Source organism: Gastrolobium bilobum, unplaced genomic scaffold (assembly GCF_033153095.1).
Source record: "Gastrolobium bilobum isolate Gb01-03AN ecotype WA unplaced genomic scaffold, APGP_CSIRO_Gbil_v1 utg3603, whole genome shotgun sequence".
In the NCBI taxonomy this organism is placed as follows: domain Eukaryota; kingdom Viridiplantae; phylum Streptophyta; class Magnoliopsida; order Fabales; family Fabaceae; genus Gastrolobium; species Gastrolobium bilobum.
The window spans coordinates 402,004-426,102 of record NW_026898167.1 but is presented as its reverse complement, the minus strand read 5'-3'; the positions used below and the strand labels follow the sequence as shown (position 1 = coordinate 426,102).

The window sequence follows — 24,099 nt, the reverse complement described above, 5'->3', positions numbered from 1 at the left end:
TTCTTTAAATCTGCTTATGTATGGACCTATTATTGTGTTGCAATGACTCTCGATGCTGAGTTCAAGTTTATTATCCTTTTTTATGTTAATTGTTAACACTAGGTTTATAGTTTTGGCCTTTGATGTATAAGTTGGGGTGATGAACTTTACAGAGCATGCTTAAAGGGGAAATTACTTAAATTTGAGTTATATCTCAGCTCGTGGAACCAAAATTTTCTAAAGAACGAGTTCAAATTAAATTGAATAATAACTCTTAACATTCTGTAATATTATTTTTTAGGTATTAAAGTTACTTGAAACTCGAAAGAGAGGCATTTATGCATAAGCAAGACATAGTTGCGTTGTGATCGAATGATGACAAATATATACTGAGTATGGAATAAGGATATCCTAATACTTAAAATTTGATGGTACTTAATAAATTGTATCTTGAGAAGGTACATGATGTTGGAAAGAGTAATGTGATTATTATAAGCTATATTACCCTGATGAATGGATGGTTCAAAACTGGTTTATAGAATATCTCGAATTTTGTTCTGCATGTTGACGCATGTGGCATCACATAGGGTTGGACATCATGGGAGTCTTGATATAGTCTTGCACAAAAGCAAAACTTCTCCAACAAACTTTCTCAAAAGGTTTACGTCCTATTTTCCAGATTAGAGACTCAAATGCTCCCTAGTAGCATACTTGACCTATTTACAAATACACCACTCAGGTCCTCAATTATGCATTTTTCTTTAAATGCAAACTCAACCTCACTTACAAAATGATTTAAGCATCAAAATCCTTGCAGGTGTACACCACCCCTTGCCCGCTGAAGCCTTATTGGCGCACACTTCCTTTTTTTCCCATCTACGAATGGTGAGGAATAGTCCTCAATGACTCACTTCTAAAAAGATGGCCCGTAACAATGAAGAAACACTACATGTCGTCTAAACCCTAGATAAGTTAGTTTTCAACCATCACTTTGGGTTAGAAAATAGTGAGAACAAATAGATTTCTACTCCCACCCTACCAAGGCACAAGCTTATTTTGTTTGAGAAAAATACCTGCTAATCCTCGAAAAACATCTCCAAATGGTGATGGTTCATTACACCCCAAGCTATCTGATACCTGACTGAGGCTCACTCGCAGTCCTCCTCAAAGGAAGATATAAAAAACATGACTCTGGACCATTAACATCTCCTAACTATCCTCAAAACGGGTTGAAAACATAACTCTTAATCACCTAAAGACTAGTTTAGGAAACTTGCATTGCCATAAGTATCGGAGCGGTTATGGCTCACCACCCTTAGGTTGATGGCATCCTAAAAATCACGACCATTACCATAACCACCTTTGTTGTACTGAACTTTGTGGCTGCAATCAAAATGCAGTACACTCGACATACCGATGGAGACAAGACAGAATCCACCATCTACTTCTTGGAAGGAGAATGTTCTCGATGTTGAAGAGAATGGTAGTTGTTGTGCCATAGGAGAAGCGAGCGTTAAGGCATAACCTTCTAATGGAATGGGAGGAGTCCTGGACATAGAATGCACCTGGGCGGCAGGAATTTTATAAATAAACATTGTACTCCCCTTTTATTTACTTATTTGTAAACATTTTTCAAATGAATAAACAAAAATAATTTTATAAGTTGTGTGTGTTCCACCTCACCATTCTCAGCAAAAGCACACGATCCTACAAAATAGGAAATCCTTCAATAGAAACCCTGAAGATGGGTGCATGCCATATGGCCTTGGCCAAAGAACTGAGGAAAAACCTACGGTCAGAACCTTGAAGAAGGGTGCACATCGGACGACCCCAACCATATAACTAAGGAAAAATATCTAGTCAAAATCCTAAAGAAAGGGGCAAGGCGAATAGTCTTAGTTAAATCTAGAAACCTCCAGTAGTAAACTTGGAGAAGGGTGCATACCTACTTCCTTTATTAGATAGCTGAAGAAAAACCTTTTGTCAAAACCCTAAAAGTAGTGTTCATGTTGAACATCTTTGGCCAAATTTAGAAACCTTCGGTAGTATTCCTGAAGAAGGGTGCATACTAGGTGATGATCAAAGAAAAGCCGAGGAAAAATATTTGGTCAAAACCCTGAAGAAAGGTGCAAACCGGATGACTACAACCAAATTTGAAAGCGTTTGATAGTAACCCTGAGAAGGGCACACCCTGAACAGTGATCAGTAATAAGCCTTTAAGAAGGGTGCTCACCAAAATAATCATTTTCTTACCTATAGGTCACTTGAGGTTGAGGCGGAGGAATGCTCCACAATAACACACTTGACCTATGTATAAATGCACGACTCATGCCCTCAAGTATGAATTTTCTTCTCAATGTAAACTTCATCTTACTTACAAAATGATTTAAGCATCGAAATCCTTGCAGGTGTACACCACCCCTTACTCACGGGAGCCTTATAGGCGCACACTTCCTTTTTTCCCACTTACGATAGGTGAGGAATGGTCCTTTATGACTCATTCCTATATAGAAGGCCAGTAACAACGAAGAAACACCACACCTTGTCTAAACCCTAAATGGGTTAGTGTTCAACCATCACTTTGGGTTAGAAAACAATGGGAACAGATAAATTTCTACTCCCACCCTACCAAGGCACAAGCTTATTTTGTTTGAGAAAAATCTCCCCTAATCCTTGAAAAACACCTCCAGATGGTGATGGTTCATTACACCCCAAGCTATCTGATAACCGACTGAGGCTCATTCGCAATCCTCCTCAAAGGAAGATATAAAAAACGTGATTCTGGACAATTAACATCTCCTAACTATCCTTAAAACTAGTTGAAAACATAACTCTTAATATAGACTAGTTCAGGCTACTTGCATTTCCATAAGTATCGAAGCGGTTATGGCTCACCACCTTTAGGTTGATGGCATCCTGAAAATCACAACCACTACCATAACCACCTTTGTTGTACTGAACTTTGTGGCTGCAATCAAAATGAAGTACACTCGACATATCGATGGAGCCAAGACAAAATCCACCATTTACTTCTTGGAAGCAGAATGTTCTCGATGTTGAAGAGAATGGTAGTTGTTGTGCCATAGGAGAAGCGAGCGCTAAGGCATAACCTTCTAATGGAATGGGAGGAGTCCTCGACATGGAATGCACCTGGGCGGCAGGAATGCTACAAATAAACATTGTACTCCCTTTTTATTTACTTATTTGTTAACAATTTTCAAATGAATAAACAAAAATAATTTTATAAGTTGTGTGTGTTCCACCTCACCTTTCTCAGCAAAAGCACACGATCCTACAAAATAAGAAATCCTTTGATAGAAACCCTGAAGATGGGTGCATTCCATTCGGCCTTGGCCAGAGAACTGAGGAAAATCCTATGGTCAGAACCTTGAAGAAGGGTGCACACAAAACGACCTCAGCCATATAACCGAGGCAAAATATCTGGTCAAAATTCTAAAGAAAGGTGCAAGGAGAATAGTCTCAGCAAAATCTAGAAACCTCCAATAGTAAACCTGGAGAAGGGTGCATCCCTATTGTCTCTATTACACAACCGAAAAAAACCTATTGTCAAAACCCTAAAAGAAGTGTTCATGTTGAACAACTTTGGCCAAATTTAGAAACTTTCAGTAGATTCTTGAAGAAGGGTGCGTACTAGGTGATGATCAAAGAAAAGTCGAGGAAAAACCTTTGGTCAACACCCTTAAGAAGGGTGCACACCGGACGACTACAATCAAATTCGAAAGCCTTTGATAGTAACCTGAAGAAGGGCACACCCTGGATGGTAATCAGTAATAATCCCTTAAGGAGGGTGCACACCAAAAGAATAATCTGCTTCCCTATAGGTCACTTGAGGTTGAGTCAGAGGAACACTCTTGCTCATTGGACTCTTCAGTGCCACCATTACCATACCCGTGATGTTCACTGCCGAAGGTTTTTGAACCCCGGACAAGGTTGTACCTAGTCAATCACACATTTGCCTAGCATGGTCGATTGATATGCAATACCAAGGCTTATTGTAGAGACAAAAATGTCCAAGTAGTACAAAAGGCAGACTAGCAATTTACCCTATTCTTACTAAGGATAGCTCAAACTCCCTCCTCGTCAATGCTAGGAATATCCTGGCAATCCACGAAACTTATCTTCACTATAAAAATTTGGGAATGCTTCACAATCAAGCTCTCATCGTTAGAAAGATCTTTTCCTCTATCATAAAATGATATATAACAAGATCAAGACGCTCGTCTGTCCAATAAAGCAAAAATGTCGATGCCTGCCACACAGTCCCTGACACCACAACAATCTTGATAACATACAACGTTCTGAAAAGTAAAATTCTCCAACAAGGTTCCTCAAAGGTTGACATGCTTCATCGTAGCACACTTGGCCTACTTATAAAAATGGGCCTCATGCTTTCAATTACGAACGTTCATCTCAGTGCAAATTGCACCTTTCTTACAAACTGACTTGTGCGTCAGAGTGCTTATAGGTGCACATTGCCCCCCGTCTACCAAAGCCTTGCTAGTGCGCACTGCCCCTTCGACCTTTAGTGAATAAATGTAACATCCTGAGCGCTGACGAGGGTGGGGAGTGATAGCCGGTGCGAAAGGGCATGGACAAAGAGCGGCTACTGACAGGCTTTCAGCGGGGGGTTACATGAATGAATCGAATCGACATCCGAAAGAGAGGGATTCCAAAGACTGTGCAGGTATGGGACTGCACAGTTTGGGATAGCTTATAAGAATTAATTGGTATTGCCTATACTAACAAGATGCATCTACTTTTTGGTAGCCCGGAACGGATGAACTCTATAGTTAAGCGTGTTTGACTTGCAATAATTCTAGGATGGGTGACCTCCTGGGAAGTTTTTCCAGGAAGTGGGCGAGTAAGGAAAAAACACACTGAAAAGTCTCGTGTTAGTATGTGGGGATAGTCATTGATTCTTGAAGCGGCCGGGCGTTACAACAAAGACAAACAATCCTAAATGACTCACTCCAAAAAAGAAGTTTTCGTACCCATAAAGAAGTACCACAGCCCGTCCGAATCCTAGATGGAATTCCATTTTCTTATCACTTTGGGTCGGAGCATATATGTTATGAGATAGTGTAAACTCTCAATGTTAAAATGGTATTGTCAGCTGATGTGCCTGGTCATTGCATTAAAACCTAGGTTTTTGGACATGAATATAACACTTTGATTATCGCGCCTATTTGATTTTCCTCCTTGTGTAAAATCTAGCTTTTGACATAAACTACGCAACAAGTGAAAATACCGTAGTAGGACCTTTTATGCATCATGAGAACATGCATTGTCAACCAAATATTAAATATGAGCCACCCCCAATATTAATGACTCAGGTTAAATCCTTGTGTCATTACTTAATTCAATTGACTTAGAAGCTTATACCGTAAACTAGATTAAAACATTAATTCACAGATATATATATATATATATATTTATATATATATATGTGTGTGTGTAAGCGCGTGTTCGTGTCTGTTAACTAGTTGATATCAATAATTAGTCATTCATAACAAGTCCTAAATTTAATTTTAGTCGTTCATCCTATTTGTATCTCTAATATCTAAGCTCGTATAATTGATAAGTTAGAGCTATTAAATGAAAATGAAATTAACAATTAAGAATGAGCGTAAAATTTGTTATTCTTATATAATTATAAGTTAATTTCTCCCTTATTTATTTATTTATTTAATGAGAGATCAACTTATATTAATATAAATTCAAAAATTTGTACACTCTTTATTAATTGTTGACTTTACTTCAAACATTTTAGTAAATAGTTAATGAAAGGTATATGAATTTTTAGATTTATATGAGTCTAAGTTGATATTTTCCTTCCTCCCTCTTCTCTCTATATATAAATGATATATGCACAAATTCCGAAACTAGTACTACTGTCAAATCAAACTTTTTCAATGAAAGCATGATTGAATGATCTAGGTACAATGGACTTAACAAATTGAAGATTCCCACTAAAAACATTTATTTATGAAACACTTGTCTAGAACCTTTCTTGGAGACTGGTAGTTCTGATTTTCTATAAAATTATTACTATTTATCAAACCAAAGAAGGTGATATGTATTTAGTATCAAATATTTTTTTATTACTAATTTTCAAAGAGAAATATAACCTTTTACACTTGCAGGCTATATATATTGAAGGACAGACATATTAGATCATCTCCATGATCAAGTCTCGTAAAGGGATGTATCTATAATTCTTAGGTGATTGGTAGATGAGAAACGCGTGGTTCTGTTATTTGCCAAGCCACAAAAGCTGCATGTGGGTGAGTAATTAGAAACGAATTGAGAGGCTGGCTTTATCTTATCTTTCATGTGTCAGTGCAACCTTGGTAGTTGCTCAATCAGTACTGAGGCTGAAGTCTGGGCTATCGTTTTGAATATCTGTCATCTTGTAATTGAGAGTTTGAGACTCACTCAAAAGTGGCAAGCATTCTTTGAAAGGGATAGGTGGACCTCCAATCATCTTGCCACTTCCTGTGCAGTGGAGAGATATTATCCATAAGTTCGATATCCTTTTTCTCTACTGTTCATATCGTCAGTGATGCTAATCACAATGCTGCTGACACATGGCTTGCTATCGGCACTGCTTGAGCATGGGCTTGCATGTCTTCTATAAGGTACGTACTTCCGGTTCTTTCCTTTGTTGCATGGCTAGTTTTTCTGCTTTTTCCCCCGTTTAATTTATTCAGCAAAATTTAAAAAAAAATATCAAAATTTCTGCACTAATATATTATGTTAGGATAAATAAATAATAATTCATAATATCTCTATTGTATTTGAGACTAATTTAGATGATTTCATAGAAATTATTTTTTTATTTTATTTTCTTATGATTAGAATTTAAAATCTAAATATTACTATCGACAGAGACTAGTGTTTTATATAGTATCAGTTTATAACTCATCAAATTTATGCCAATTTCATGTTATTTATTCTCTCTCTTCTTTCTTCTCTGCCTAAATTCTTATAACTTCAACATATTACATTAATTAAATGGAAAATAGATAGGTGAAACAAAAATTGAGCCTGCACCATTTTTACTGTTTTATGTATGCAGCAGCTAGTTGAAAGGGACAACAATCTGCATCCAGGCATTGACAGATTGTATCATCCATCTATAGAGCTAAAGGTACGAACTATTTGTGATTTTTCAAAAGAAAGCATTTGCAGTTCATTATGAATAACCAATAATCCGGTGCTAATAAAATTCCATTGGAAATAACTAAAGGAAAAATACTTGTTTCTTACTACTCAATACTCATCACTCACTATATCTTTAAACTATTCAAAAACAATAAAGTACACTTCTTTGAGTATAAAAGAAGATCAAAATCTGCTTCAGGTGCTAACATGATTTACAAAAATGTTAGTCACATAAATAGAATTATCCTTGGGATTGCTTAACGAGAAAATTTTAAAACCGTGAATGACAATTTCATGGAAATTTATGTATATCTAATTGTGACACCTACAACAAGATGCGCATAGAAGTAGAAGATAAGACTCGTGAACTGAGGTGCATGTTGCACTGCCTGTGCTCAAACCCCCATACTACAATGCATCAACCAACCATATCGTATATTACTTCATATTTATGTTGTATATTACTGAAAAATTGTTAATTACTTTACCACAGGTAGTTGAATGCAAAGAGCTATGAGGACTGAAATTTCAGGAATTGATGAAACTAGAGGGAGAAGCACTGGGAAAAAGTTTGACCAGTGTTTTAAAAGCAAAGGTTTGTACCTCTCTTTACGCTTTGTGGCAATTATTGAGTTTGTTAACAATGGCATATACATGTAGCATGAAAGAATGGCAAATGTATTATAAAGTCAATATCGTCATTATTCTTGCAAGAGTGGAAACTAATTATATATGGCTATTCTTATAAATTTTTTGTTATAAACTAATCAATACAGTTAAATTATAGTTGTCTGCTTGCAAAAAGCTTGTGAGTGGAGCCATTACAAACTAGAAACATAATACAACCTACGCATATACAGTAATATGCGAAATTTTCTTTGGATGATTAAACCATAGTCCATTCATAATAAGTAACTTTTTTTGTGATATTTCTTAACTAGTTCTATAAATTTTTCTGCATGTTCTCTCATTGCTTAGACATACGATATATCTTAACTGTTACATTTCCTTACTAGCTTATTGTTTATGTTTTCTTTCTTGAATAGTTGGCATGCTTTTTTTGAATAATAACTTGTCATATTGTTTAACTGTGTAATCTCGTATTCAGACTTTCTTCCTTCAAGAAAATGACTTATGCTATAAGAAATATGTAAATAATTGTTCATGGCTATTTTTCATCCATTTACATCTCTAGAACGTCATCTTTCTCCCCTGCATCAAATCCATTTTTGAAATTTTAAATTTTCTTAAGCTTTTTTGTGAACCGTCGATCCATGAAACAAATTAAAGAATTAGAAATCTAATTTCATGAAAAATAGCATAGTCATTAAATTATTGGTCTGACCATTGAGCAACCGCTTGTCTGACCATTGCGCGTTTATGTTGTCTGTCTGGCTCAGTTGATAAGGTAATTATATAAGAGGCTAGGCACATCAACAACTTGGTCGCAGTATAGAGTGAGGCATTGGCTTAAGCTCCCAGAACCAAGAACTGCTTGTAGAATATTTGGGTTTCTATTTTTACTTCCAACATCAAAATTTGCTTCCCAGTGGATTTCTTCACTTGGCCGAGATCCATATACTTCTGCAGTTTAACCAACTCAATGTTCACATTTAGAAGAAGTTCACAGTTATTCTCATGTCAACAAATACATACACATATACAGTGTCTCTTTGGAATGTCTTTTTTTAGCTTCTTTTCTCTTATAAGTAGAATTTAGGCTAAATAGGTTTTTCTAAAAGCTCTTACGATAAAAAGAGCTATTTTTTTATAACGAAGAAAAAAGTCAAAAGTTAAAAGCTCGTATAAAGAGCTTTTTTTTAAGTTGTATCAGCTTATTTTTAATTTGAGTTTTTAAGCTAAATTTTTTGTATAATAATTAAACAGATTTTAGCTTTATTTTTAGGAAAATATTATACTGACAAATTTTTTGTTTATATATTCTTACAAATTAAACTATATATCGTGGAGAATATATACAAATGCTTTAGCATGTATTCTCTAGTTTAGTTTGTAAACAAAATTTTTGTAAATATAACTCTCGTCTTTTTTTAAGTTTTTTTTTTTTTAACTTTATCTTAAAAGTAGCTTTTAACTTAAAAAGAAGAAGAAGTACCAAATAGGCTTACAGTAGTAACTAAAGGTAGTTTTCCATATTTAACCTCAACCGATAGCTACTAAATTTCAACCTTTATTTAACAACCGATCCATCACTGCGGGTTTCAAACAATCAATCGATCCCAAGTTCAAACTAACAAGATTTGGATCCTAAAGAACTGGGTTCCATGAATCAAAGTCATCGAGGAAGAAGACATGCAAACTTTATTTTAGGTAAATCGTCAACAAGACAGTCATAATAATTCATACGAGGTAGCAGGAAACCGACCAAATCCTTTTTTTTTTTTTTCACGTTCAAATATTGTAAAGTCTACACATAGTATCTGGCGGATGAACATCCCCGTTGAGTGCTTCTTCTCGATCTGATTCTAGGATTTTCTCCATTAGGAAACAAACCAAGCCACGGTCCAACACGATGCACAATCTATGGGCTACGATCCATAGTTGCACATAACAATAACAGAGCATGCATATACGCAGACCAAAACTGACATCGCCCACGAGAAAGCTAACTCCTCTTAGAATTTCTCCATTATTTCATTGAAAAGTGGAACCCACTAACTCGGTTCGACTTTAACGCAGCATATATTTATTAATAAACTCTCTCATATTACAAATAATAATTTCTTCTTTATATTACTTGGGAAACGCTGACATCATTTTTTTTTTAATCTAATTTTTTATGCATACAGTACAGATAACCTTTAACACCTTTTTTTTACCCAAATTTACCTCAACTTAACGCCAAAACACATTAATTATTATAGGTTTTTTTTTAATTACATGATAATAATTCAAGGGTAAATGAGTCATGAAATTAGAAAGCCTAAAAAGAAAAGAGGAGAGGTCGTGGTGGATTGTGCGGCACTGATATTTTCATGAGTGAGTGCAACATCAAACACAGACTTAACAAAAGGGGAAAAAAAAACCTACAGATAAGTACAGGAAGGAGGGTTGAAAGCGGAAGCTGAAATTTACGAAAAACCTAACCAATCGTCTTCTCCCAATGATACCAACTTGGCCGAAAGAGGAATCTGAAATTTATTACGAAATGCCCATCAGTCTTTGTCTCTCGCAATTACCCTCATTTGCTCCTTGCATATGAATGGATGATTATTATTTATTTTTTGTAAAGGTTTCAATTCTCTTTGTTATTGCTGGTTTCTTTCCAAGTAAAGTTACTATACCAGAAGATTCTCGTTAGGGGAAGCTAAGCTCCTTTATTTTTATTTATTTATTTAATTTTTTTTTTTTTGCATATTCTTGATAACAACCGTCTTATCTCTTATTCTTTCTGATATTATTATTATTATTATTTTCTCTCTGTAATTTGAAATCGACTAGTATTTATTATGCGCCTCAAATATTCTCGTTTCCTTCTAGGTCATGCATAATTGCATATATATCACTGCCTTTCATATACTGTAGTTCTGCACTTGGTGTTCTGATTTTTGGAAAACCATCTTTCATCTTCAAGGTTTATCACTATTTTACATGACCAGAAAAGGAAAACGTATATATATATATATATATATATATATATATATATATATATACATATTAAAGTTTTCTGTGATACTAGTTTAATCTGAGACTTTATTTTTGTTATTCTATGGATAATACTTTAGCATTATTCTGTCTTTCATAAGAAATCCATAGTTCTATCCAGATATATAAATAAATATGACTGCATATGATTTTCTCCTTGTTCTTGAGTGAAGAAACACTTTTTAATTTTGGCTAATTTTTGTTCAGAAAAAATGACAAAGCCGAAGATAGAAATAAAGAAGATTGACAACATTGCAGCTAGGCAGGTGACTTTTTCTAAGAGGAAGAGAGGGCTTTTCAAGAAGGCTCGGGAGCTTTCAACTCTTTGTGATGCTGAGATAGCTCTCATAGTCTTTTCTGCTTCGAGCAAGCTCTTCGAATTCGCTAGCTCAAGGTTTTTCTACCTTCTTTTTCTTATATAGATATGTCATCTTTCTTCTTGATATATTCACATATATTAATGTGCGAAGATTAATCTTCTTTAGTGTAGGGGTTGTCAATGCCTTGTTCATGTTTTCACTTTTCACTTATAGTGCGTGTCTGCATGATGATTACTATTAGTAAAATCCACATTACAGTGCAAAATCTTTAAGAAAATAATAGTATTAATGATATTATTAACAAAGAAAGAAATAACATTTTGACCCTAGTGAAATGATAGGTATATGTTTGGAACTGATTAACGTACAACTTGATTTCCTCCTAGGTTTATTAAGCACAAACCAAAAGTCTTCATGATTGAGGGTTGCACTTTCATATAATTATTTTATGTGAAACTGTAAAAGATGTCACATTTATAAGGATGCATGCTGAGTTCAGTTTTGTTCCCCTCTCTCAATGACCTCAAACGAAGTCATGCATCTATCTAACAACTCAATGTGCACAGGTTAAATTAACTGAATCATGCATTTATCTAACACATTAATAAATTTAATCTAGCTACATAGATAATGAAGTAACTCTTAGAATAATGATATTTCATGTTTTCAAACAAAGTCTATAATATCCAAACGATAATTCAACTTTTTCCCACACAAACAATATGTCAGGCTCACGAATGATAACAGAGTCAGACTCCTTTGGTCAAATCAACTGAGTGGAATTAGAAGATATATCTCTGCCTCTACTTAAAAACATATAACCAAAATTTGGGTGAGTTTTCAACTCAGTGAGCAAATAATAATGAATATAATAAGCGGGACTTAACATAGCATAAAAATTGGGCTTAATTCAAAACGGTAAGGTTGAAAACCCCCACAAATCCTTAGTTATACCCAAATCAATTAATATATATATATATATATATATATATGCACTCACACTTCATATATATATATGAAGCAAATCACTAATACTTTGTTAAAAGTAATATGCATGTTGAAGTGTGAGTATACTTAGACAGAATTACAATGGACTCCTTACTTGAGGGGGTTCTCTCACCCATGTCATCTTAGATTTCTAGCTTGAAAATATAATGATAATATCAGACTCCATGCTTCTAAATAAGTCATGATTCATTAAGACTAACATTTACTGTTGTTAATCATAGTGTTCTAACAAAGTCTCTCTCCCGAAACAATTCATAATATCATAATATTTTTATTACATATTATTCCACAAAGAAATAAGAGGAATAACTTAGCAATATGTTTATTGTTAATTTTTGGGGGCTGCAGTAACTCAAAACTCTAAAGAGTGGCACTATGCTTAAGCAAAGAGACTGTTCTGATGTGTGCAAATGAATACAACGAGCCCGAGATGAAACAGCCTAATACTTAAAAATTCCATATATTTTCTCCATGTAAACATCCTAACATAGTTATATATGTTTATAGCTTACACCATTATGAAACACAGATAATTTTTTCTTTAAAAGAAAAAGGCTCTAATTGTTAACATCCTAACATGTTTGTAGCGTTTATTTATAGAGAATTGACAATGGACACTCATTTCAATATAACTTCAAATGGACACTCATTTTATTATGAAACATTGTATAAGATTGGATCTTATAATGTGCATCTTTGTATGAGCACTGACACGAATGAATAACGATTGATTAATTTAAAATATCTTCAAAATTGTATAATTGCATGTTTGGAGGGATTTTTTTTTAAAAATTCTCTGAAGTTAGGCCAAACAGGTTTTTATAAAAGATTTTATTATAAAATGAGCATTTTTTCGTAATGAAGAAAAAGCTAAAAGCTAAAATCTCTCGAGAGGAGTTTTTATTTTAAGATATATGTCCTTTTTTTTGACTTCTAGTTTATTTTACAGTTTTACCCTTATTTTAAAGGGAAAATATTTTCTCATGTTGTAGGAGAATTGTTTTCTCCTACTAGTGACTCTTCGATTTTTGTGCAACATTTTCTTTTATTTTATATTTTTAATAGATGTGGACCCCACACAAGATAATCTATAATATGAAAAAATTTTCTCCTACTATGAGAAAATTGAAACCTTATTTTGAACTTATATTTATAAATTTTATCATTTACCCTAATAATTCATTCTAATAATAAATTATTTTATCTTTTCTACTTCAAAATTATCATAACAATTTTATATAATCACCAAATAGTTTTTAGCTTTATTTTTTTATTTTAACTTAAAAGTAATTTTAGCTTAAAAAAAGAGATATCAAACATGTTCTAAGATTGAGTTATCTTAATGTTACGGGGTCTTATATCTAAAACTTTTGTCGCTACATAGTAAAGTCTTGTACAAATAAGAAGGTAAAAAGAATATATTATAGTTAATATTTTGATTTAAATAATTCAATCATTTTCTCTTGATTGTATCATTTGGCACAAAGAGAAAATTGAAAAACTTGAAGGCGAGTAAATTCAAAACACATAAAATTTGGGTTAAATAAAAATTTGAAATTGAATTTTTTTTTGTATATTTTCTATTATGATTATTAAAATTAAAAATATTCAACAAGTCTCTATAGGAATCTTAAACATCATTGTATATGGCATTAATTAATATAAAAACAAAATTAAAACAAAAGTACAAAATTATGGAAATGTCAATGCTATACACAAAAATTCATAAAACCCATATAAAGGACTTTGAAATATATCAATAATTTATATTATTCTCTGACAAAATGCAAAAGCACCATGCACACACGCACGATTCTCAACAAATTCTATGTGTATTATTTTTTTTATTAGAAAAAAATCCGCCCTCAAATTTATTCAATCTTCACTGTCTACCCCCAAACACACCCCCCCCCCCCCCCCCCGGCGCGTTCCTCTTCGTGTGGATGGTAAGGTGACAAATACATTAAAAGTCTTGAAGACATTGTACTTGACAGAAAACTCAATCTTATAAGCATTGTCATTAATTCGCCCAGGAGTTTTGAACGGTTCGTTGGGTCTAGCCAACTGAAAAAAATACTTTACTTGACATGAATCCACAGCAAATGATCCTCTTTGAAGAGAATTTTTTTTTGTGTGCTTGTCCGCCCATTATTTATATTCCATAATCTGCTTGTTGATTTGGTTATAAACTTGTGAATGCAACTTTTTGATGTGTTTGACGTGTTCATCTGCATCTAAATTGAACTACTAGTGAACTAGAAATGGTATGAGGTGTAGAAGAGTAATTAGATTTCGTCCATAGATCATCTTGAAATGACTCTTGCCTGTAATTCAATCATATGATGTTATAGGAAAATTTTGCCAGAGGTAACACCAAATCCCATTGTTGTGGACTGTCTTAGTCAAATATAGCAACGAGTTCCCCCAAGTTTTTTTGACGACTTTGCTCTGCCCATATGTCTATGCTCTGCCCATATGTCTAGGGATAGTGAGATCAGCTACACTACAACTTGGTTCCCATTTGTCTCAAAAGAGTGCGCCAAAAATGATTCATAAACTTGACGTAATGATCTTAACCCAAAATCTTAAAGTAATGAGTTCGTGGATTATTTCTCGTATGCTGATGTTAGGCAGTAATGGGAGAGACTTCCATCAATGGATTAAGTGACAAACTCAACCACAATAAATAAACTCAGCACCACATCACAATCTAAAATCTTACAATAATAAATTCAATTATATAATCCTCAATTAATACTATTAAAGTATAAAAACCATTAATGTAACCTCACCTAACAGATTAAGCTTTTGTGTTGAATTGATTTTTTATATGGTGTCAGAGCCTCGAAGTCACAGGTTCGATTCTCACCGCCTCCCATTTATTTAATAATTACTTAAATCTTGTGGAGTTTCTTAGCACAGGTAGGTAGGACTGTACATTGTTATCCTTCAAGCTCAGTGGGCTCTCGTGTGAGGGGAGCGTGTTAGAGAAATATAAAAATCATTAATATAATTTCAGCTAACAATTTAAGCTTTTTGGTTGAATTGATTTTTTACAAATATAAATATATTTGTAACTAATATGAAACATCATCTCTCACACCTAAATTCCAGCTAAAAGATACTTATAACCTTTTATTACCTTGAAAGTGAAGCCAGCCAATGGCTACAGCGGTTACAACAAACTTATCAAGATGAAGGTGTGGATCTCTGTTGGAAAATCTTTGATGAAGAGAAATTAGCACAGTTTGGCTCCACTAAGTATGACACCATCTAATTAGTCCGATGGTAGGATAAGTGTTTAGCTGTATTGAACAGAAAGCACATGATGATGTCTTCTATGGGACCACCTTATCCATAAGCCCATGAACCCGTCAACTAACGATAAAAAGCTAACGTGGGAACAAAAACAATGGAAGAATGACAAAGTTCTTTTGTTATAATTGTTATGAGACACTTTTGGGCACAAATGCAAGAAGCCTCAACTTATGTTGATAGAAAGCATTGGGGTTGACCTTGAGGACATGAAAAGTTTGGAGAAAGTATTGATACAAATTGATAAGTATTTATCGGTGTACTAGTTTTAGAGAGATATAATATAAAATCATTGAAATCTAATTTAAGTATTTGGGTTAAATAATTTTTCATCATGGTATTGGAGTCAAGGTGATCATGAGGTCACGAGTTCACCGCCCTACTTTCTTGGAGAATTAAATCAGCTTAAGGTAGAACCGTTTATTACTTGTTAATTTACGTTTTTGAGTTGAAATAATTCTTTATAACAATATTTTGAAGAATTTAGTTAGATGAAGTTGAGTTAGTTCTTCTAATTTGAGTAGGAATAGATTGTGTTATCTTGATGTGGTTAGGGGTTCTTAATGTTTGGGGATAGTTTTAGATAAGATCTATATAATAACTTGCTATGTAATAAATCTTGGTAAGAGTAGCAAATTAGAATAAAACATTGCAGCCAGTTCGTTATTTAAAATAATTCTATCCTTTTCTCTTGGTTGTATCCACTATCCATATCATTATTTTGCAATTCAATTTTGTTGTTTGCTGTAAATTAGATTCTAGGCTTCAATATTAATCTTATATTTTTATAATTCCTCTTTATTGTACTTTTATGTAATTCACGCATAATAATAGAAGTTCACTGCTCTGTTTATTTTGTTCGTCATGTTATTGAAGATATCCGGTGAAGATCTTGAGCAGTAAGCCATGGTTGTGATACCTCAGTACCACTTTGGATTTATTATGGATTAGATGAATGTATACAATCCCCTAGCACCGACTACTTAGACAACTCAGGCTAGCTTTTTAGGTCACATGAACTTACCAGTTATCTTGAGCCAGTTCAGTTTACGGCATGCTCAACCTTACATTCGCAATCCACCAAGTCTCTCCCTCAATTGGTTGTAGTGGCTCCTATTGGGGCTGTACGTTTCTCCTTTTACTTGAAGATCAACAATTGGCTATTGTTATATATTCCGCGAACTTAATCGTATTTCCTGGGTGCATAAGCTTTCTATATGAAAGAGCCATGTCGGTCACATGTGTGGCTCACTTGGTGAGCTTCTACTTCCTTCGTCTTCGTTGGTTATCAGCTTATGATTCATTTTGATGACTTTTCTTATACTTGTCTCTCAAACTTCTATTCCGTATAACATAACAAAACATTTAGAAATTGAAATGAAATTTGTAACAGATCATAGATCTAGCTAGTCTTCAAGTTTAATTCAGCACATCCTATATGGTGAACAAGTACATGATATCTTGTTCAAAAGTCTCTCAATCACCTAATTTAAAGGATTTTTAACCGATCAAATTTGCTTCCCAAACCAATTGTTATTGAAGGGGGGAATAAAAGATATTGCCCATACTCCGTACCAATATTTTGAAGGAGATGTTAGAGGGGACACTCACACTTTGAGACGTTAATGAGTCGAGCCGAGCCAAATTTTAGTTTAAACGAGGCAAGTCTATGAAAAATATTTTGAGCTTAACTTGGCTCATTAGCCTAGTACGAGCTAAATTCTAAGCTTGACTTGGCTTGTTTATAAAAAATTAAAGGCTTGACTTGAACTTGGTTTGACTCATTTATAATTATAAAATGTATCTTTTCCAAACTCAAGTAGGTCCAAAAGTTGAGACTATAAATGCATTAAATTTTGTATTCCTTTGTAAGAGAAAAAAAAATCATAGAACTCGTTCATTCCACATATAATTACATCTTTCATGTTATCTAGTTAGAACAAAAAAATAACATTTTCAATACATTCAATTATCCCATTAGAAGATGGTTATTGGTTACCAGAGTTGCACTAAGTAGAAGGTTGGTGTAAAGCCGTGAAAATGTGAGTGACTGATGGAGGAAATAAGAAATTAATAGTCAGAGAACTTGTTTATGAAACTGTGATCGTGAGAGAATGCTAGTAGACAATAGTGAAAAAAAAGGTAAATGATTCAGTGGCATAAAAAGATATTATTTATTATAATAATATATCAAGCCTGCTTACAGGCTTTTAAGCCTAGGCTCGAGGTTTTTGCTAAACAAGTTTTTTTTAAAACTCGAGTCTGTTCTATTTATTAAATAAGTCAGGCCAAATCAAGCTTAAAGCAAGTTAAGCCTTGAGCCCCTGACAAGCCACTCAGCTCATTTACACCCGTAGTCAAACTCTAATATAAACCTCAATATTCTTTAGACTTGTATTTTCATGGTGTAGCAGCCTTGTCCTTTCTTTTATCCTATATTAAGATTAACATCATCTTTATTTAAATTATTTGAGGTAGCGGTTAATCAACTCATAAAAGAAAATAGATTAAGAAAAAATAAATAATGAATAAAAAATTAATTATATATATAGTTAAAAAAATAAGTCTATTTATAAGTACACCTAATATCTCTTAACAACAGTTAAAATGAATTTAGTTATTAAATATTAAAAATCGATTAACGGGTAAAAAAAATTAAAAAGAATTCCAACATATTTTGTACTTTTTAAATTCACTTATCATATGTTGTGACTGTACCATATTTTTGTCTCAGTAAATGTGGGTCCTCTGAAGTGGGGGATTCACTATAGAAGAAAAAGTGTGAATATTATAATAACTACACCATATTGTTTTCTCTATAAATTTGGCTCTTCTAAAGTGGAGGATGCACTTTAGAGAATAAGTGCAGAAATATAACCTCTAACTGGCTGAGATTATGATAAAATAGATGTATGTGTAAAAAACATTAAAGTTATTAAAATATACTCTCTTGATTGTTCAATCAACGGTTGCAACGTTGTATCTCTACACTTTTCTATCTAAAGTACCCTTCTCACTTTAGAGCAGCCAATTATCCTTTCTCTCAAATATACTTCATGGCCTGATAAAATAAGGACATCTCTCAATTATTTTCTGCCAAATACTTTAATTTATAATAAACTTGGAGACTAAGAATCTAGTTTAAAACTATTGGGTAATAGGGAAGTCCATGGTAGTGGGAGAGCTACCATCAAATGAGGTAAGTGGGACTTGACCATGATAAGTGAGCTCAATATCACCTTTCAATCCAAAATCTTAAGCTGTTAGCTTCATTGAATACCAACAAAAACATTAATTTATAACTTATATAGATATATTCAAATTAAGCCTTTCAGATAGACTAAGTGTTCTAAATTCTAATGACCATATTACATAAATTCCTTTTCCTTTTCTTGTTTTTTTTCTTTTAAAAAAATTATTCTTGTGATTTGTTTTTAACATCAGCTAAACAGTCATCAACTGGCGTCACTAATCCGGATTTGAGGCGGATAGATAAGATTGTAATAGGTTCGAACTAGCCATTGAATCGGTCATGCAATTGAACCGATATCAACTCGGTGAACCGATCATGACCCACGGTTCAACCGGTACCAGATTTTGCACTTGAACCGCATTTTCAAAGTTTATATAAATTTTGCAGCATCAAGGACTCGAACCCATATGGGATTGATGGAAGTTGTAGCCCCTACCACCACTACACTAGAGTCCCTTGTCATCATGCATATTTTAATATATTTATTATATAATATTATTAAATTTAGTTTAACCAGGTAAACCAATGACCCACTGGTTGAATCACTGACCCATTAACTCAATACCTCGACCGAGTCGATAGCCAGTCCAAGATTTAAAACACTGCTCTATAACATGAGTGCTTTTTTTTTTTTTTTTGGTTGCTTCCTCTTGCTATGCCCTTTCTCCTTTTCTGAACTTCATTCAGACAATCTTCTTCCCTATGGTGGATATGTGGTAGGGTTCAATACCTCGCATCCTCATTCCCTGTTTCCTCTTGAACCCTCCTAAAATCCAAAAAACAGGGGAGGGTGTTAAAGAGATGTAGTAAAACATCTTATATACCTTCACTTTAATAGTTTAAAATGTTTGGAAAATAAGCTATTAGAATTGGTTTAGTGGTGAAAGGTTGAGTTAGTTTGTATGAGGTCATGGATTCAAACCTCAGTGTTCTCATTGTATTGAAAAGAAAAAAAAAGTGTTCAGAAAATTGGTTCATGACAAACAAAATTGATTTTTGTCATTTAGAAGCAACAACTTTTCACTTCCACCCAACTTAATTATATTGATTTCATTAAGAATTGTATGAATTGATTCTCAAAATTAACCGAATAATAGCGGCATAATATCAATGCATTGATCATCTTCAAATGGGGTTTTGGCACCTGCAATATCCTATCAGAACACACTCTATTTCGGAGAATTGTTGACTATGTAAGATAATATGATGAACATTGGATTGCTGGATACTTTGGAAAACATTATTGTATCACATTGATTGTGAACTTCCACATAAATTCTTTAGTACTCCAAATACTAACCATACACCTACTTATAATGGAGTTAAATATATCCTTTCTTGGAGACTAAAAATTCCAATGAATCAAAAACTGTAAAAAAAATCTTATTGCTGTTCAAACATGAAAAAGGTGGGAATATATATATATCCATTGCCATTGTGTAGTAGACATATATGTAAGTACTAAATATATTCTAAGCGTTCATATATGATCATCTTGCATGAGTTTAAAGTTAAATAGATGGCAAAAACAAAAAATGAATCTGCTTTTTTTATTTTTTTAGTGTGGAGCAGGTGGTTGAAAGGTACAATCTGCATCCAAGCACTGAAAGATTACAACACTCATCTGAAGAGCTGCAGGTAAGATCCTCTTTCCAAGTTTCTCAAATGAAGAATTAATGACGTCTGAACGGACCCTTATTCAGAGAGATATTAGCACAATGAGAAGCATTTTGGAATGTAAATTTATAAAAATGTAGCTCTACAGGATCTTATGAATCGATCAATAATAATAAGATGCTAATAAAATTCCATTAGCAATTACAGAAGGAAAACACGTGTTTCTTAGTATTCCCCACTCACTGAATCTTTACAATATACAAATACAATCAAATCTTTTCTCCAGGGATATAGAAGAAAATCAAATCTGCTTCAAGTGGTAATATAATATAAGAACATATATTAATTACATAAAGAGAATTATGCTTGTCATTGCTTAACCAATAGATTAAAAAACGATGAGCGGAAATTTCCTGATAATATATGTATAGCCTGACAGTGACACCAACAACTACTTCGTGCTGCGCAAGGAAGTGGCAGATAGGACTCTTGAACTGAGGTACATATAAGCTGTGTGCTGCACTACTTGTACTTTGTACCTATGAATATGATGGGTTAACCTACCATATTGTATATTACTGAAACATGATTGACAGGAAGCTGAACGGGGAAGATCTGCAAGGATTAAAAATTCGAGAATTACAGAAACTAGAGAAACTACTAGGAAAAGGCTTGACCCGTGTTTCAAAAGCAAAGGTTTGTTTTGTACCCTTCTATGCTTATTGGATCCTTTTATTTTTAAGCTAGAAGCTACTTATAAGATAAAGTTAAAATAAAGAGCTTAAAAAAAGAAGCTAAAAGCTGTTTGGAAATTACAAAAAAAATTTAGTTTAAAAATTACTTAAAAGCACATATTTCAAGAAAATTATCTCTTTGTCTATCTTTATCACTCTTCATTTAAAAAAAAGCACACAATTCAAGAAAAACAAATAAGAGCTTAAAAAAAAGCTCCTCCTAGGAGCTTTTAATTTTCAGCTTTTTCTTCATTATAAAAAAAAGAACTTTTCGTTATAAGAGCTTTTTCCAAAACCTGTTTGGCCTAGCTTATGCTTATAAGTAGCTTCTAGCTTAAAAATAAGAGGATCCAAACAGGCACTATATATGATCATACCACAAATATGTTCTTGACCCCTTTCCTTATATCATGCACATGCTCATTGTTCATTGGAGTCATATTCACACTTTGTGGAAATTACTGTAAATGCTCTTAACAAACGGTATGTATATTTCAGGATGAAAGACTTGTAAATGATATCAAAGCGCTCAAGAAAAAGGTAATTCCATATACCAGTATTAGACCGCCAAATTAAATGTCATTGTTCTAGCAAAAGAAGAAAATATTCATATTTTGTAACATAATAATTCAACCGCAAGAGAAAACGTATTGTTTCATTTATAATCACTCTCATCGTCTCCCTCGGCACTCTTACAATGTCCAAAATTATTCGTCATGCAGGGAGTCGAAATAGCGCAAGAGAACCAACGACTGAAACAGGTTACTGGTTTTTAAAATTTGTATTATTTTTTATTTTCTTTGTTTTTTATTATGGTATCAGATCATTATATATGTGTTTTAGATACAAGGTCTTGCAAACGATCAAGGGCAGTCATCTAAGTCAACCATGATTTGCAGCACATCAAATCGTGCTAAAGACTCTGATAATCACGATGATTCTCTCAACTTGGGGTTAGTTTTTACTTTATAACAGTCATGACTCGTTAGGTTTTGTATAAGCATGCAAGTGAAAGAATTAATTTAACTCTGCAACTATGACATAGTTCTAACATTCAATTTTAATGGCATGGGGCTGTTAAAAATCTTACCATACAGATAATAATTGTAAAAGAGATACATGGAGCAAATAAGTAGTTGACAAGTACCACAATGAACATAAATGTTATCAAATTAAGTCTTTCAATTTGTTTCAAAGTTTTGCTCGATAATCTGTTTTGACAAATGATGTGAACAAATCTTTATGCACCATGAGATTTAGTTATCCGTAAATTTTTTAAGTCTTGAACTACATTATATCTTTAAAACAAAGAAAGAAACATCAGTGTTCTGAAGAGGCATCTATTATTCTTCTGTTGGCTAATTGTTAAAAAGAAACTAATTTGTCATACTTTTTTTTGTCTTGCAGGTTGCCTTTGTTCAAATGAAAAGAAAATGTTTGGAAGAGTAGGAGCATAGATGTGTATGAAGAATAATAGATGCCAAAACAACTTGAATAATGAGATGTATATGAAATTGCACAGAGCAAAGGGTAGATCCCCTGTAATGTATGTAGTTGGAACTATCAGTTACTAACCCTCCATATATCAATTTCGTTCTAAGTTTAAGGAACACGAAGAAAGATAGAAAATCCATCTCCGAGTACCTTTTGAGGATCAAGGCGCTCATTGACTACTTGATTTCCATCGTTTCTCTGGTTTCACAGCAAGAGCATCTTGATGTCATTCTGGATGGTCTGCCAGAAGATTATGATGGATTTGTGACTTTTGTCAAGAGCAAATTGGATCCTTACATGGTTGGCGAGATAGAGTTACTCTTGTTAGCTCATGAGGCTCGTGTGGATAAGCATAAGCAGTTCACTACCTTGCAATTGTTTTTTGCCAACATGACTCAAAGGCAGTATAAGGTAAAATACTAAAATCAATGCTTTAAATCCTTCCTCCTCTTCATCACCAATGCAACCCTCTGGTGGTTCATATCGTCTAACCCAAGTCATTTTGCACATCATCTTGCTCCAAATGCAACAGCTCCTTTTCAACAGAAAATTCTGATATGACACTAACTTTCATTTGGGTTTCATCTTCCTAGACGTGGGGGTGGCTAGTCATTCTGGCTGTGGTGGTCTAGGTGGTTACCGGAGTATGATTGAATGTCAAGTCTGTCAGAAGACTCGACATGACACTTTCATTTGCTTTTATTGGTTTGATCATGCTTATGGCAATGCTCCTGCTCCCTACTAATTGCCGTACAATTATCCTTCACCTCAGGTTACGCCTCCTAACTCACCACTGCTGCTTGCTCCATATACTTGGCAGCCACACCTTCAGACTCCACCACCTCAGCCTCCTGTATCACATTCTTCCTGTGCTCCACGCAATGGTTCTACGCATCTAACTAATTACCCTACTCCTCTAGTTTCAGTTTCTGATCTAAGTGGACAATCTTAGCCATCTATGTTTTTCATTTCAATGGGCCCTCATCAGCCTACAGTGGCCTATCTCACTACCCTCACGACTGCATCTATTCAGAGCTGGTATGCTGATTCTAGAGCAACTCATCACGTCATTGCTGATGTGCAATACCTCATGTGAAGAACTAATCTAGATGGTTATGATAAATCCTAACGGGAAATGACCAAGTTCTGCCAATACTTTTAGTTGGTTCCTTTACCTTTTCCTCATCCACTCACATTAACTTATCTCTCAAAAACCTTTTACAAGTTCCCTCTATCACTAAGCATATCTGGTCAATGTCAGTAAGTTTGCCAAAGACAACTCAGTATATTTTGAATTGTATCCATCTATTTGTTTTGTCAAATCTCAGGGAATGCGTGAAGTTTTTCTGGAAGGCTTTCTTTGGGTCTGATGATTTCTTTGCCTTTCCCAATCTTGCCTGGGCAGCCTCTGGTGCTAGAAAATCTGGTGTTTCTGCTTCTAGTTTTTCAAATACTGCACCTATAGCATTCACTTCCATTACACCAGCACTTACTCCCACCATCTACATTCTATGGCATTGTAGGCTAG

The 24,099-nt window shown here is 33.9% G+C and overlaps 1 protein-coding gene across 1 annotated transcript; it reads left to right on the top strand.

Moving 5' to 3' along the window:
• The first annotated feature begins 11,042 nt into the window (after positions 1-11,042).
• LOC133313489 (MADS-box protein SVP-like) lies at positions 11,043-22,696 on the top strand. Its single transcript, XM_061514876.1, has 8 exons — positions 11,043-11,224; positions 20,289-20,380; positions 20,797-20,842; positions 20,940-21,039; positions 21,576-21,617; positions 21,800-21,838; positions 21,921-22,030; positions 22,485-22,696. Exons 1-8 carry the CDS (start codon positions 11,043-11,045, stop codon positions 22,501-22,503), a joined length of 630 nt encoding a protein of 209 aa, XP_061370860.1. The 3' UTR covers positions 22,504-22,696.
• Positions 22,697-24,099: the final 1,403 nt, after the last annotated feature.

Coding starts and splice junctions, on each gene's coding strand:
- LOC133313489 (XM_061514876.1), top strand. CDS start 11,043: ATGACAAAGCCGAAGATAGAAATAAAGAAGATTGACAACATTGCAGCT. Junction 11,225..20,288: donor TTCGAATTCGCTAGCTCAAG/GTTTTTCTACCT, acceptor TTATTTTTTTAG/TGTGGAGCAGGTGGTTGAAA. Junction 21,040..21,575: donor CCCGTGTTTCAAAAGCAAAG/GTTTGTTTTGTA, acceptor TGTATATTTCAG/GATGAAAGACTTGTAAATGA.